At 35.9% G+C, this 16,721-nt stretch overlaps 1 protein-coding gene across 3 annotated transcripts in view; it reads right to left on the bottom strand.

Annotated features, from left to right (window-relative positions):
- LOC135157060 (phosphatidylinositol 3,4,5-trisphosphate 5-phosphatase 2-like) overlaps nt 1-16,721 on the bottom strand; it is a 52,102-nt gene that overhangs the window by 19,546 nt on the left and 15,835 nt on the right. For all 3 annotated transcript variants that reach the window (XM_064111525.1, XM_064111524.1, XM_064111526.1), the window contains exons 9-14: nt 15,231-15,327; nt 13,550-13,688; nt 12,683-12,782; nt 11,171-11,259; nt 9,207-9,288; nt 6,044-6,133 (exon numbers count right to left, since the gene is read on the bottom strand). In XM_064111525.1, the coding sequence (XP_063967595.1) occupies nt 6,044-6,133; nt 9,207-9,288; nt 11,171-11,259; nt 12,683-12,782; nt 13,550-13,688; nt 15,231-15,327 (597 nt within the window). The remainder of the gene's footprint in view (nt 1-6,043; nt 6,134-9,206; nt 9,289-11,170; nt 11,260-12,682; nt 12,783-13,549; nt 13,689-15,230; nt 15,328-16,721) is intronic.

Here is a 16,721-nt window from a genome sequence, read left to right as displayed (position 1 = left end):
AATAATATGTCTGTAAAGCGCTTAGAGACGTCGTTCCGATGTATTAAGCGCTATATAAATGCGGAATATTATTATTAGTATTAAGTGTGAAATAATAGTTCAATGACCCTTGCTCCTGCGAAAATTGCTCAGCTCTAAATTCCACACACTAATCGAATGACCAACTTCAACCCTGGGTTTAACCCTACACTAAACCTAACATAAAACCCTATTGCAACCCCAACACTAAACCTACAAATCAAGCCTGGAGCAATTGTCGCAGGAGCAAATCCTGTGTCACCGAAATAATGGACTACTTGATTCAACCAACATTTTACACACAGAAATATAGTTCAATCAATGCAACTGATAAATGACTTGATAAAGCACTGGAACCATTTGGATGATACGCAACAGAGCAGTGCCTACAGAGGCACATCCAGCACATATCTGAGACCCACCTTACAAAGAGTTACGATTGATCCAATCAACCACAACTATGGACGGCCAGCAACATCAACATATGTATGTTTGTTCAAAATATTTTCCAACTATGATGTATATTCATGTATTCATTGTTTTCTTGAAAATTCACTATGCTTCTTTTTGTTAACAGAGGACATTGTGCAAATTTTCTGTGGAAAAAATATGACACTGAAGGATTTCCATAGTTACAATTGATTGGATCAATCATAACTCGTTGTAAGATGGGGCCCTAGGACCCATCTTACAAAGAGTTGCGATTGATCCGATCAACCACAACTATGGACGGCCAGCAACTTCAACATCTAAATATGTATGTTTGTTCAAAATGTTTTCTAGATATGATGCATACATACTTTCATCATTCTCTTGAAGATTCAGTGTGATTCTCTTTGTTTACTTGAGATTGTGCAAATTTCCTGTAGAAAAATTATGGTATGAATGGATTTCTATATAGTCGAGATTGATTGGATTAATCGTAACTCTTATAAGACAGGGCCCAGAATATTAATTAACTGAACGTAGGGTGGGGATTATTTTATCCCTGTAACATCGAGTTTAGCAAATTTTCTCTGTGAATTAGCTTCAAACGTTGAAAAAACACCCACTATAATCTAAAAAAAACACCCACTATAATCTATAAAACACCCACTATAATCCAGGATACTACTCTAATGAGATTCTTACACAATTAAAATATTTCGAAAGATTTATGTTGACTAATAATGTCATTGAAATGATACATGCAATGATGTGATAAGACATAGAAGACTAAATGTTTATTTTGAGGACCTGCAGTCGACTAGTAGTTTACTAAACTAGTACATTACTAAATTCCGAAAGTATTTTGAGGACCCAAAATTAACCCTACGCTTGATTTCTTATAATATCTAAATAGAAATGGTAATCCAGCCAATTTCAACTGATGGGTGATCACTTCATCAATCACAAGACCATTTTGTCAACTCAACTAAGTTCAAGTGTTAAGTGATCAAATATTGTTGCAAATTTAATCCAAAACCAAACAGAATTTAAAGTTGAAAAAATGCAGAACTTATTGTACATTTGAATAGTGGAAAAAGCACCAGTTGGAATTAATTTATAATATAATATTTTTTTCTAAAGAATGTCATTGGAAATACAAAGAAGGAAAACATTACCATTCACCACATTTGAAGTTTTCATTAATAGTCAAGAGCAAAGAACTGGAGGCTGTTACATAAAGCTTGTTTGTAAGTTATGAGTGACTTCACGCATGACTGGTGATCCTTTCTTGTGCTACATGATATATCTCTATGTAACTGACATAGCACCTAAGAACATGTTCCAGTCATGCATAAAGCCATGCAAAACTTCACAAACAGCTTCATGAAACACCCTTCAGGATTTCATGCAATTAGATATTCATATTGAAGAAAATGATGACAACTTTTGAGAAACTACTTCTTAAAAAACTTATTAAAAAGAATAGAAGAACAGTAACAGTAAAAAATTTGCATCTTTGGGTCATCTACTCATAAAGACAAACTAAGAAAAACAAGATTTGATTTCATGCATAAATGAGCATGAGCTCGTTCAAGAAACGGTGACTTTGGAAGAATGAGCAAATGTGTGCAAAATTTAAAGGACAAGTCCATCCCAATAAAAACTTGGTTTGAATAAAAGGAGAAAAAATCCAACAAACACAACATTGAAAATTTCATCAAAATCAGTTGTAAAATAAGAAAGTTATGACATTTTAAAGTCTTGATTACTTTCCCAAAACAGTTATATGCACATCCTGGTCGGTATGCAAATGAGCAGACAGATGACGTCACCCACTTACTATTTCTTTTGTATTTCATTATATGAAAAATTCTAATTTTCTCCTCGTCGTCATGTGGAACAAAATTTTATTCCTCCCCGAACATGTGCAATTACCATTACTTTAACAGTTTGTGATTATATCAAGTTGGTCCCAATTGTCAAATCTGTAAAAATTGAAATATTGTATAATTCAAACAATAAAAAACTAAAGAAATAGCGAGTGAGTGACATCATCGACTCTCTCATTTGCGCATCAATGAGTTGTGTACATAACTGTTTGGTGAAAAATAAGCAAAATTAAAAAATGTCATAACTTTCTTTTTTTACATCCGATTTTGATGAAATTTTCAGTGTTATGTTTGTTTGATTTTTCTCTATCCATTCAACTCAACAATTTTCTGGGGTGGACTTGACCTTTAAACTTATCAGCATCTGAGGCTTCAGCAAGGTAACTTTCCGCCGCCGCTGCCTCCTCCTACAGGGGCTGACAATTCTACAGGATCAATGACATAAAATTAAGCCAATTTTATGAATTATAACGTGTTCAATGCAGCAAAGAAGCTCAGTGCATTTTTCATCATTTTAGTGCAGTTTTGTTTTATTTGCTGGACTATCTTACCTTTTACATTTTTCAAAAAAAACAACAACATTCTTTTAACAGGTCAATGAACTTTCTCGAAACCATTATAAACTACGAATCATCAAATTACAAATTTAAGGAGGATCATAACACTTCTTTGCTGGACTATCTGTGTGCTTTTACATGAAGAATTTACATTTTTCACAATTCTATGCATTCTCAAGTCAGTAAACCATTAATATTAAATCATGAATTTACTATAGGAGTTTGAAGAATGTAAAAATAAGGGGTAATACCTCAGTCACATTTCCCCCACGGCATCCATACGCTGAGTCGAAACCAGCAGTTTTATGCATTTTTATTCAAACCACCTATGATGTAGCTGGTACAAAAAATGTTAAACGGCTGTTTTCGACTTGCCGTAGGGCCGCCGTAGAGCAAATGTGACTGATATATAAGAAACATTGAAAAAACAAACTCTGCCAATAATCCACATGCACAAGTTGGTACCAATAATGCATACGGTAAGTATTTTTCATTTATTTGATACAAGATTAAAAGAGCCATGCAGATAAAACACCTTGCTCAATTGAATCAAACCAGGGACTTTTCTTTGTGTGCAGTCAGGTGTTAAAGACCCCTCGCCCAAGTCTACACCTTTATTGAGTTACACATCTCCCCCCCTCCCCTCCCAAGAGACAGCAATGACAATGACAAGGATGTGCTAATGGTGATAGATTTGGAAAGGACAGAATCGCAACAAAAAATCGTTTGTAGCAAAAATTACTTTACCTAATGGGGCAATGGTCTTTACGTTCCTATGTGACCAAACTTGAATAAGGCGTTTGACTTTATTTCGCGCCTCATTTGACCCATCTGAAAAGAAAGGGATGTATGGTCTGTGTATTGTGTAATAAGCCAGTTCGTAGTTCCTTTCTGCGCATGATCAAAAGATTCTACGCATGATCAGAGGAAGGTCATTTGTACTAAAGTGACATGGTGGTTTAAAATCTAATGAGATAAGCACCAACTTTGATGTCTTGATTATTCATATATTCTTTTGAATCATGGTTTTCATTTACATCCACAAAAAACAACAACGCGTCCACGAACGACTGGTTTTCACAGTTTGCTAAGTACATTGTGCAACATGCTATGATATGCATTCAAAGTAGGAATGCAACAAATACCTTCATAAAGTGTTCATTTGTGTGCTATTCTAGTCACCTGGTCTATTCAATTTCTTCATCCTGCTATGTAAGGCAAGCTTACGTAATATTTTGCTTTGAAATCTGCCTATCATAATGAAAGAAATGAAAGGTCATTTGACCGAAAATTGTCCATGAGTAACTACGAACTGGTCTATTATTCTTAAATCCCTGAAAATCTTTACCTTTCACAGAGCACATTTATTATTAATTCTGCATGGATTTTTTAAAACAAAAAATAATGCAAATTAAACTATCTTCACTGCAACCTTTAATTACAGAAAATATTAACATACATGTACATTAGATAACTGCTAATAATAACTGATTGTGAATGAAAAGCAACTCCAACCGACCCTTTGAAAAATTGGCTAAGCTTCCAAACATTTTATGTGTACGTTTTGTGCACTTCTGTCGCATAACATACAAATGCTGGTCTCTGTCATTGTTTGACATTGGCATCCTTGCGAAAACATTTGTAAGCCCTGTGAAAGCGGACCTTACCCTTACATTACTGTGCAAGGTGACAAGGAGATAGTTGACCTCATTCTAATCATCTTAGAAAGGGTCATCAAATAACTCCAAATTTGTCACACTAATTAGGCTCATCCAGTTCCTGAATACAGAGATGTACATGTACCAATTAAATACCCTTGTACAGTTTTTAATTTATTCAATTTTTTTTATAAGGGGATAATTGGGTTTCCAGGGAGAATAACAAAAAATTGCAAAATAATAAAAAAAAGACAAAATATGGATCTAATTGAAACTGTCATAACAGTAATTTGGATTTGTTTATACTTTGGTACATCCATCTCTTTTAGTCCATTAGAGTCCGTTGAAAAATTACTCTATCAAGAAATACTAAAAACTGAAATTTGACCATTCTATTATAAAACCAAGACCACTCTTAATGTCTTTCTACTGAAAATTACACAGTGCGACTTTTTGTGGGTTTTGCCATGCCTGAGGCCCATAACAAAATGCTTAGCAATCATCGTAGAAGAATATCTTTACGATTGACTGCATTGACCACAATGTACAATCAATCGTGAGAATCAAGCGTACGATCAATCGCTAACCTTTGTGTTACGGGACCCTAGTCACAGGCAGTGAAGTGCACTGAAAATCTACAATAATTATCAAAAATACAAGACAAGATAATAGTGTTCCAGTAGATAAAGCAAGACAACGCAAGGTTTACTGAATCTAACCCCAGTAAAAATCAAAGGGGGAGGGGGGGGGGGAGGTCAAACCTAAGAATGTATGTGGTTACGTGTTTTTTTTAATATACTATACTAGTAGCTAAATCCTTGGTCTAGGGCCCTCATGCAATTAAAGTTTCTATTATGGTATCTTAGCAATCCAATGGTAACTACCATGGCAATAATGCTTCAACACCGGTGCGTTGGCTCAGTTGGTAGAGCGTCTGTCTCACAACCAGGAGGTCGGGGGTTCAAGCCCCGGCCGCGTCAGACCAAAAGACTTTAAAAGATGGGAGCTGCTGCCACCCTGTTTGGCGTTAAACGATTACAGGGATAGAGCCTCGTCGATCTGTCGCTGCACAGCGGCTGCCAGGCCCACGATCAATTGGGCAAAGCAAATTTTCGGAGTATTTCATTTCATGTCTATTTCAAACAATAAAATATGGATTTTCATTTTTTTTTCAATTTCAGAAAAGTTACCATTGGATGACAAAGGTACCATAATAGTAGCTTTTAAACGAAGGGCCCCGTTGCAGAAAGAGTCGCAATCAAACACAACTCAAAAAATCAAACACTACTTTAATAATTAAACGCAACTATATTTTCAACCCGTCAAAAGCACATACTTGGGACTTGTGTTTGATTTTGATAGTTGCATCAAACATCTTTAAGCAACTGGTGCATATTGCCCTGTATCTGGATATCCATAGATTCCCACGCTGATGGCAGAAAACACCCTGGTAATATTTGTAAAGGTTGATATGACAAAAGAAGCATATTACCTTTGGGAACAACTGTGGAAGCAGACAGGCCGACATCAAAGGTTGAAAAAACAGGAGAGTGGTCGCTGCTGAAAATATCCTTTGTACAGCCTGAACAGACAAGAACGGACAAACTGATTATAGTTTCAAGTTTATTTCATTTCTCAACTCAATGATTCAACATAGGAAATGATTACACAGATATAAAATGATAACCATGCAAATCAATACAAATGAATGTACATTGCAAGCAATATGACTATACAAGAAAAGTAAATAAGACTTTTTATACTAAATAGGTTCATTATTGCGGAATGAAATAATCGCTAGAGGGTATTCATTTGTCTCGCAATCTACTATGGTCAACAAGGAAATTCGTGATCACTCTCGCAAAAAGTGTTCACTAGCTTTCTAGGAAATTCGTGATCACTCTCGCAAAAAGTGTTCACTAGCTTACAAGTTCACGAGCTTTCGAGTGCCGCTGCAACTCTTTATCAAGACTTTTTATGGTAAACACTAAATAATGTGACAATCATATTAACCAATAACAATACATATAATGAAAATAGAACAAGATGTATAACATTCTCGATAAAAAAATTTGCAAGGCTACCTTTACAACTCTTTCTTCAATAAAATAAAAGTTGAGTAAATGGAGGGATCCACTAAAAAGCATGGCTTGTTGAGTGTAGATCACTCAAGGATCCACACTACGGGAGAAACTGTGAGCCAATATTTCCAAGTTTGCAAAAATCTTTTGGAAATTGAATTATGTCGCAGTTTGGTTTTAGGACTAATAGGAACTGAGAGTTTTTCTTGTAGTACTTTCGTTTATGAACAATGTTTTATCATTTTATTGTGCAGTAGAGTAAAGACATACCTTATAGTGCATGAATTATTTAACAGTAATATTGTGTAGCATTTTGAGAATTTGACAATTTTTCTTTTCAATCGTGTTGTTATTATATCTTTAATCCATAACATGCAGAATATCAGAGAAATAGTCTTTGAAGAAAATATCGGTACAGATATCAATGCTTTGTGAAAAAAAATTACTAAGACCCCGCTCTCATCTACTTTCTAACCAGTTGAGTGAAAACTAATCTAACGTGTAATGGGAATGCTCGAAGTGGCAATGGAAGTGATCTTACGTAGTCTACCAAACCAGTTTGGAAAACCACCTCACGATGTGGTTTTCATGACTGCTTTGCCTCGTTGAAGTGGTTTAAGCCTATGTGAGGACACAACTGTTCTTCGTTAAGCAATCTTCATACGAAAGTACAAGAGTGTAATAATAACGGTATATTTACCCAGGGTAGCCACTTCAGTTCCAAAAACTGTTCTCAGTGGGCCCTGCTATTATTATTACCCCGGCTAAGGTAGGCTACCTATTCAGGTGCACACAGCTTTTTGAGGAATTACTTCCTGCTGGTACCCATTTACCTTACCTGGGTCGAGTGCAGCAAGCTGTGGATGAATTCCTTGCTGAAAGAAACTACGCCATGGCTGGGATTTGAACCCACGACCCTCTGTTTCAGAGTCCTGAGACTAATCCACTGGGCCACGGTGCTCCATTGTGCATGTCGGGCATGCTACTCAGTACACACCACACCTCGAATGGCTACAGTTAGTGTTCCTATAGTAACAAGACCACTTTTCGTGAAGCGGTTCTGGAAACCAGTCCAGAAGATGGTGATGAGAAACTAGCGACGCGATTTTCTTAACTGGTTTCCCACACTTGTTTAAGGCAAACCAGTTCAAAAAAATTGATGAGAATAGGGTCGAATTGCCCACCTGACACCATAGGGGAATATCTATATAATAATTATATAATAATTACAATTATAATAATGTTTTTCTATTCTTTCTTTCTTATGCTCTCTATTAAAAAATACAAGACAAGATAAGAGTGTTCCAGTGGATAAAGCGAGAAAACGCAAGGTTTACTGAATTTATACCTTGACCCCACCCCCCCTCCGTCTTTTTGGTCGTTTTCCATTTTCATTTTATCTTACTAGTTTTATTTTTATTTTTTTTCTACTCCATCATTTTCTGGTAACTTGATGCCTTTTGATATATTTTGTGTAAACATTCTATGTAATAAATATGTATTCCGTTTCCACATTTTTTCGCTCAAAGTAACAACTTATATTTTCTCCCAATGGGAGCCTAATTTTCTACAAGCTCTGCTTTTATTTAGGCTCCTCACTTTTTTTTTATTTTGTAGTGTACCTTATTTAATTTGATCATTGATACACGACATGTATGTTTACGAATACATTTGTTATGTATATTATGTTATTTGTTTAAAAAGTGGAATAAATAAATAAATGAATGAATGAATGAATGAATGAATGAATGAATGAATTTTCTCAAGGGCCTTGTCATTGATTTTAACTGACAAATTGAATCTCAGCCATTCAGATGCAAGGGTTGTAGAGGCCTATAAGAGGTGAAAATCATTGACAAATTGTTTTAAGAAAGGTTTTCCTGATTCTGAAACCATTCTGACATCTTGAGAATCATAGTAATGGTCAAATTTAGCAAATTAGTGTAAAGGTAAAAGGTGGATAATAAAAAAGACCAAGTTCCATGGGAGATTCATCAATCTTAAAATTGATTTTGAAATAAGATTCATCAAAATGGATATCAAATGATAGATAAGTGATAATAATAATAAATAATAATATAGGATTTGTATAGGGCACATATCCACCTTGCTAGGTGCTCAAGGTGCTCCTATACCCCGGCTAAGCTAGTCTACCGATTCTGGTGTGCACAGCTTTTTGAGGAATTACTTCCTGCCGGTACACATATACCTCACCAGGGTTGAGTGCAGCACAGTGTGGATAAATTTCTTGCTGAAGGAAAACACGCCATGGCTAGGATTCGAACCCATGACCCTCTGTTTGAAAGGCGAGAGTCAGAACCACTAGACCACAATGCGACCATGTCATTGATTTGAATTAATAAGTACTCTCAAGTATATGAATTTCATAAATTATGTATAAGGTATTTTTACAAAATGGTGTTATACCTCCTACAAACATTCATCCATGTTAAAACCAATTATGAAATCAATTTTAGTTGCTGATTCCCCCTCCTAGCATTAAACCACCATATTATTGTCCGATCACCAGTCATGCCAGTCTCTGATATTTAAGATGTTTCCACACCGACTCACCGTACGTGGTATTGAGTATATGGGTATCAGGGTAAGACTTCCACAGCACTCGATCACACCAGGAAGGCTGATTGATACGAATCTAATCAAGAACAAAACAGGTTGAAAATTATCATAGAATGAAAAATAAAAATCAACTACTCTGGCTAGGATTTGAACCTGGGACCTTGGTTTGCATAATAATGATAATAATACACAGCGTTTATTATGCGCCATCTATCTAGTAAACTATTCCGAGGCGCAGAGGGATGGAGGGACTACAGGAAAAAAAATGTTTGCTTGTGTGGGTGTATGGTCAGATCAAATTACTTTCACATATTTAACAAAAGTAATAAGAAAACAGAAAGGATTTTCAAATACTTTTTAAACGCTTCAAGCGATTTTTCGGATCCTCAGTGGAAGAGCACAGAGAGATGGAGCTGAAGAGGCAAAGGCCTTTTCTCCTAGAGTTAAATTTGTTCTCTGTGCATTTAGCTGTTTGTTAGTGGAGGAACGGAGATTTCTTGCGGGAGTGTATTTTGAGATGAGGTTTTGAAGGTATATAGGAGACAGACCGTGCAATGCTTTCCATGTGTGGAGTAAGATTTGGAATTCTACTCTTTTAGATACCGGTAACCAGGTCATGCATGAAAAATGTTCTATCAAATGAGTTAAAGATAAATTCCAGTTGTGGGGACGATCTCAAAATGACTTTTTACAGAATTTAATATAATTATCACCAAAGTGTCTGTTTGTATGAATAAAAAATATGTGCCAAAGGATTCTGGAAGAAATTGTGTAATTGCTGAGAAATAAGCAAAATAAGCGCGGATTCTGTCAATTCCGTCGGGTCTTTATTCCTGCAATAATAATACACTGTCCCACGTGTGCCTATCTGTGTTGGCGATCTTCAGTGTGATCGTTTTTTAGCTTAGATATTATGATTTCACAAAGTTCAGTTTATGTAACTGTACCAGATCTAGATCCACGACGATATAGTAATACATAACCTTGTTTTACAGACTTTCTCACGAAATCAGTATTTTACTGCAAGTACTGTCATTTAGCTTTAAAGATAAATGGACGTACAGTAAGCACTGATTTCATGAGAAAGTCAGTAAAGCCAACTTTATCATTGCAGATCTAGATCATACAACTATTTAAGCCTTGTGAAATCATGAAAGCTACATGTATGCTTAAAAATATTCACACTAAAGATTTTTTTCAACATCTTAACCTTTTTAAGTGACATGCTTCAACATCATTCAATCCATTATGCAAATGAGAATGCATAATATTTTTATACACCATAGCATCAACATCATTCAAAGTCAATCCTACAAAATATTGGGGATTCACTGCTGAAAAAACTAATTTTGCAACTTTTCCTTTTTAACATTGCTGCATATTTGTTAGGACTGCCTATTCCACGATTACATCAAAAACGAATTTTGCAACTTTTCCTTTTTAACATTGCTGCATATTTGTTAGGACTGCCTATTCCACGATTACATCAAAAACTAATTTTGCAACTTTTCCTTTTTAACATTGCTGCATATTTGTTAGGACTGCCTATTCCATAATTACATCAAAATAACAATTGAAAGATCATGGAAAAAAAAAAAAAAAAAATATCCATACTTTATTATTCAAAATACAATTCTGAAATAAATATACTCTGAAAATTATTTTTGCCCAATTGATCTTGGACCTGGCAGCCAATGTTCAGCGCCAGATTGAAACGCTGAACAGGGTAACAGCGAGTCCCATCTTATAACGTCGTTTGGTCTGACACAGCCGGGGTTTGAACTCCTGACCTCCCAGTTGTGAGATGGATGCTCTACCAAGTGAGCCAATACACCTGTTTTAAAGAGAAATAACCATGCTTTCCAATGATACCATATTTATATATGATAATGGAACAATAGGATGTTTATTACTCATCAATCTTGAGTTACTGAACCTTATTTTATGCAACTGCTTACCCCTGTTTTCTTGATCTTCTTGTAGGCATAAGTTGACCTATGACCCAGTTCATAGCGATAGGTCGGAGGGAATGTGATGTCATCTTCCTCTGCATAAAACAATATAGAACGAAACGTGTACATGAATAGCACAATGTGATAAATTTTGAATGTTGCATGCATAAGACTGTTGATGAAACACACGATTTACAGTTTGTTAAAGACATTTTTAACATTGATTTGACTTTTAAAAAGCACAGCTTTAAGATCACAACTATTATCTGTGACTGTGACAGAATAATTCTTCCTTAATAAGTCAGAAAAACATCACGGGCAGGTTCTTTATAAGGCTGTTGGTAAAAATTAGGCTCAACTTTACGCATGACTAGGGCATGTTCTCAGGCACTACATGTACATGCTAGCTAAGGAATATACCATGTACATGTAGGGCAAGAAGGGTTCACCCGTCATGCATAAAATTCAATTGCAACCCACAAACGGCTTTATGAAACACGCGCCATCTTAATAATGCAATTAAGTTGACTTAAAACCATCCCCTTTTCTACTGTATGTCATTTTATGCAAGATTATGACTCTCATTTTCATCAATTCAAGTCAAAGTTTACCATGAAAAGGCCAAGTACATACAAAAAGAACAAGCATACATTAATTGCTTGGATAATTTCACTTATATACAGCCATTAATCTACTTGCAAATCTATGTGATTAATACTTCGCATCAATTTGCCGCGATCAAGAGAGTATAGGAACTGGTGGCCATCTTGAGAGTAATAAATAAAGAATCAGTTTCATATTGCTGTGTAATAATTGATTTTAAAGCATGACCCAAAGCGTGAGTCTCATCATTTAAGCAGAAATCCCACCAGCATTTTATAATTGCTAAGCCTTATTTTTATTTTGTGATGTCGGATATGAGAAGCCCCCCCCCCCCCCCCACTTATAACATAGATTTGTTTCTATGAGAAAATCATCTCTAGTCATCATCCATGAACCATTAAAAAAATTGAATTCATGGAAGCCACACACGGGACAGCTGCATGCACTTGTATGTATTTGATACAACACTGAGAATAAAAATTTCACAATTTATTCAATCTGATTATATTTGATGATTTTTTTTCTTTCTAACCTTCACTGATGTCCCAATTTGACACAATGTATCTCCATAATCCTTTACATGTAGTAACTATATATGGATTACTCTTGCATCTTAATCGAATAGTATACATTCTAAATATACAGATCTTCCATCGAAAAAAAAGTTTAAAAATAAGAAATATATAACAAACATGGGGCCCGTAACACAAAGCCTAGCAATGATCGTAGAACATTTCCCTACAATTGATTGCATTGACTACAATGTACAATCAATCGTGAAAATCAAGAGTACAATCAATCGCTAACCTGTGTGGTACAGAACCCTGGTCACACATACACACACACTCTCTCTCTCAATCACTCCGTCTCTAGTTCTCCATCTATCCAATCTGTCTGAGCTGTTGATCGTCTTACCAAATGCCACAAAGACATGTCCCTGATCTTTCTCAATCTTCAGCTGATCGTGGTCAAACAGCACTTCATAATGGCCTCCCTTAATGTTCGTAAGAACATCCTGAAAAATCACAAATCCATAAGAGTTATTAAAATACTGATAAAATTGCATTGCTTCAGGATTAATTCATTTAATGAATATGGAATGATGTTCTGGTTTCATTTCTTCTGCTTGTAAAGTTTATTTTCCTTTGCAAAATGCAGTGAACTACAGATTGGCTGGCTGGAGTCGTCTTCTTAAGCTGGTTTAATTTTGTCCCCAATTGCATTCAACTGATACATACAAATAACAAGTGATAAGGATGATGTTGAGGAGAAGGAAAGGCGGAGTAGTCGGAGGATGATGGTGATGATAATGATGATATAACAATGATGATGATGATGATGGTGATGATGATGGTGGTGATGATGATGATAATGATGATGGTGATGATGATGGTGATGATGGCGATGATGCTGGTGATGATGATGAAGATGGTGATGATGATGAGGATGATGGTGATGAAATTAGAATGATGATGATGGTGATGACAATGACGAGGATGGTGATGACAATGACGAGGATGGTGAAAATGATGGACATGTTTATATTAAGAGTAATGACAATGATGATAATTATTTGATGATGATGATATTGATGATAACGATCGTGATATCCCAAGATAAACCACACCTGAATAATAGCCCAGTCTTATTTCGACTAAACTACCTATGAGAAAAAATTAGTATAATAAAACATGAACTTTGTAAATATACACTTTAAATAAAGAACACAGCTATCATGGAATCTGTATAAACCATTTTAGGATTTAAAAAATGGAGACAAACCTGTACATTCCAGTCGATACGATAGTTGAGATCACCCAGCCAGAAGACATGATGGAACTGATTGTTGAGATCAAAGAGACTTAAACCCTTGGCACCAAGACTCAGACCTCGTAGGATGTCATGGAAGTTGTTGTTCCGCCTTATGAGTTTGGAGAGAGAAACGGAGACATATGACAGAGAAACACAAACAGATTGGAGACAGAAACATGGAAAGTGAGGTACAAAGTTGCAATAAAAAATTCAAGGAGTAAAATTAATTGTTGTGGCATACAGATAAAATGAATCCACGACACTTCCTCCATCAACAATTACTCTGCACTGCTTGAATGAAAAACTTCAACCCTGGATTTAACATACCTACCCTAATCCTAATTACAGTAGAAAAACAGTACAGTAGTGGAGCGTTGTGGCCCAGTGGATTAGTCTCCGGACTCTGAAACAGAGGGTCGTGGGTTCGAATCCCAACCATGGCGTAATTTCCTTCAGCAAGAAATTGATCCACAATGTGCTGCACTCAACCCAGGTGAGGTAAATGGGTACCTGGCAGGAATTTATTCCTTGAAACGCAGCGCGCGTAACAGCTGCACTGCTAAAGCCAGGGTAATTATGCTGCATATACTGTAGAGCGCTTAGAGACTTCTGACAAAGTAAGTATTAAGCGCTATATAAGCAAGTATAATCATTATTATAGAAAAAGAAAGGACCATGGCTGGATGGAGGACGTGGACAGAAGCCATAGCTGTGACCTCTGAAAGGCAAAGGTGGAGACGTTCGGTGGAGGCCCTATGTGCCACTAGGCATCTGGAGGATAGGTATCCCTCATCCTAACCCTAAATTCAACATAAAACCCTATTGCAACCCCTAACCCTATACCTGTGACAATAAAGCCTAGGGCCCCGTTTTACAAAGAGTTACGATTGATCCGATCAATCTCAAGTCCATGGAAATCCATCAATGTCATAATTTTTTCTTTTGGAAATTTGCTCAATGTCTTTTGAAAACAAAGAGAAGCATACTGAATTGTCAAGAAAACAGTAAATGTATGAATATAAGACTCATTTCTAGAAAATATTTTGAACAAACATGTAATTTAGATGTTGACATTGCTGGCTTTCCATAGTTGCGATTGATTGGATCAATCGCAACTCTTTGTAAGACGGGCTCCTGGAGCAATAGTCTCAGAAGCAAATGGAGTGTCAACAATAAAACACACAGATAAAAAATCAGGGCACAGAAGTTGAAATCGCTTAAACATTATCACATATCTCCGTATTAAAAATATTACATTAAGGACAGAAAAATCTTCGGCAAAATCAATCATTCAAATTCTTTAAACAATTAACACCGTATAATGATAAAACAAAGAAAAGTAAGAAAAAAATCCAAATATTCTATTGAAATGATATTTCTTGAATTTATAGAGAAAGCACAACAAACTTGTGAGCATTAACATGTATGTAAAACATTGCGAGGAGTATAGAATTATAATAAATTGTATAATCATAAATACCATAGGATACATGTACAATGTATCTTCTCTGGTCCCAAATACTAATAATTGTGCCGGAGAAAGACTTTACAACATCCCTAGAGTGGAAAACAAGGCAAGGCATACCCTAACTGCAATGAAGTAATAATTCAAAGAAAGTTTTGCCAGGAATCCTTGAGCACATTCGCTTACCTCGTACACTTTTCCGTCCCTGACGTAAGATGGCAATTGACAAAACAGAATGATGTCCCATTGAATGAAAATGACACACCAACTGCCCCCTTATTACCTAGAACACAAAGTGAATGAGATCAAGAAATTTTTATGACTGGAGTTCCAATGGGCAACAAATTTATTCAAGCAGCCGCTAAAGAAGCACAAAAGAAAATACAGCAGTAATGTTGCCTTTGACGTTCGTCGTTCGAAGTCGCCAGGTTCATGGGTAAATCCGAGGAGTGATTTTTGGTAAAAATCATTTATATTAATATTTCATCTAACAAACTAGAAGTGGAGCACATGTTAACACACCAATTCCTACGCCATCACAAATTTGGCCAGACTGTATGTACTGTAAGTGCATGTAGCCTTTAATTAGTGAAAAACATAAGAATTTGACCTTTATTTGAAACCAGATTTTGACACTGTACCAAAAGTTCCTGACAAATTAAAATTCTAAATGCAGTCATTAGCATATTGTTGTTCATTATTTCATAAGTCAGATTAGTGCACATAAATTTGAGTCATATTTCAGAAAATATTGCATAATTTCTTTTCGCATGCTTCAGAAAAAGTGAGAACTATGTCCTGCTCCTCTAACCAGACCAAGATACAGTGAAAAAGTAATTATCACAAAGGCACATTTCCCTTTATATATGACCTATAGGTATGGAGTCATGCAGGAATCTTTTGTCTTCCCACTTGCAAGAAAGATTGAGCAAACTGCATGCCTGATGTATTTTCTGATGGCTGCTTCGAATGCAGTCCAAACGTATTTTGTTTGCTGTTACGCCACCTCACTTCAAACCTCCTTATTTACATGTAGATTTAATTCAATCAATAGAGGGTATGAAAGTTGCAGAAAATAGTATTTCTTCATGCTATTAAAAGGATCTGTGAATGATATTAGGAGATACCATTCTACCATGGCCAATATTAACCTGTCACAGTTAATTGTGTTCCACGCCTTTAATACGCAAATCAATTTCTAGATATTCTGCATTTTATTTTTGAGCGCCTTTAATTGCAATCTATCAAGTCTTCTTCTTTTTTTTTGGGGGGGGGGGCACAGGAAAGTGACTGGTGTTAAATAGTTTACAAATGATCCATTCAACTAGGCGTAGCTGAGTTGAATGGATCATTCATTTCATCTTTCACCGAATGAAGTATTCTGTCCATTGCACGAATGAACAGAACATTTATTATTTGGTTTATACAGTGTATGACACCTAATTAAGTTTCTTTTTCATATTAAATTTATGAATTTCGATGCAAAATATGCTCATGCAGTGCGAGCTCGGTCTGTGGGTTGTCGTATACGACATACAACATGCGCGCTGCAAACACGAGTGTTTTACTTGAGGTGCCTGCAGTCTCGGTGCGCGTGTGCAATGGACAAAATTGTACGGATAAAAAATTGCACGATGAATGGATCCCAAATTGCACGGTTGATGACGTCATTGTAAA

The sequence above is a fragment of the Lytechinus pictus genome, chromosome 16 (assembly GCF_037042905.1).
Source record: "Lytechinus pictus isolate F3 Inbred chromosome 16, Lp3.0, whole genome shotgun sequence".
NCBI classification, from domain to species: Eukaryota; Metazoa; Echinodermata; class Echinoidea; order Temnopleuroida; family Toxopneustidae; genus Lytechinus; species Lytechinus pictus.
Note: the sequence above shows the minus strand (reverse complement) of the source record. Positions and strands in the feature narration are given on the sequence as shown.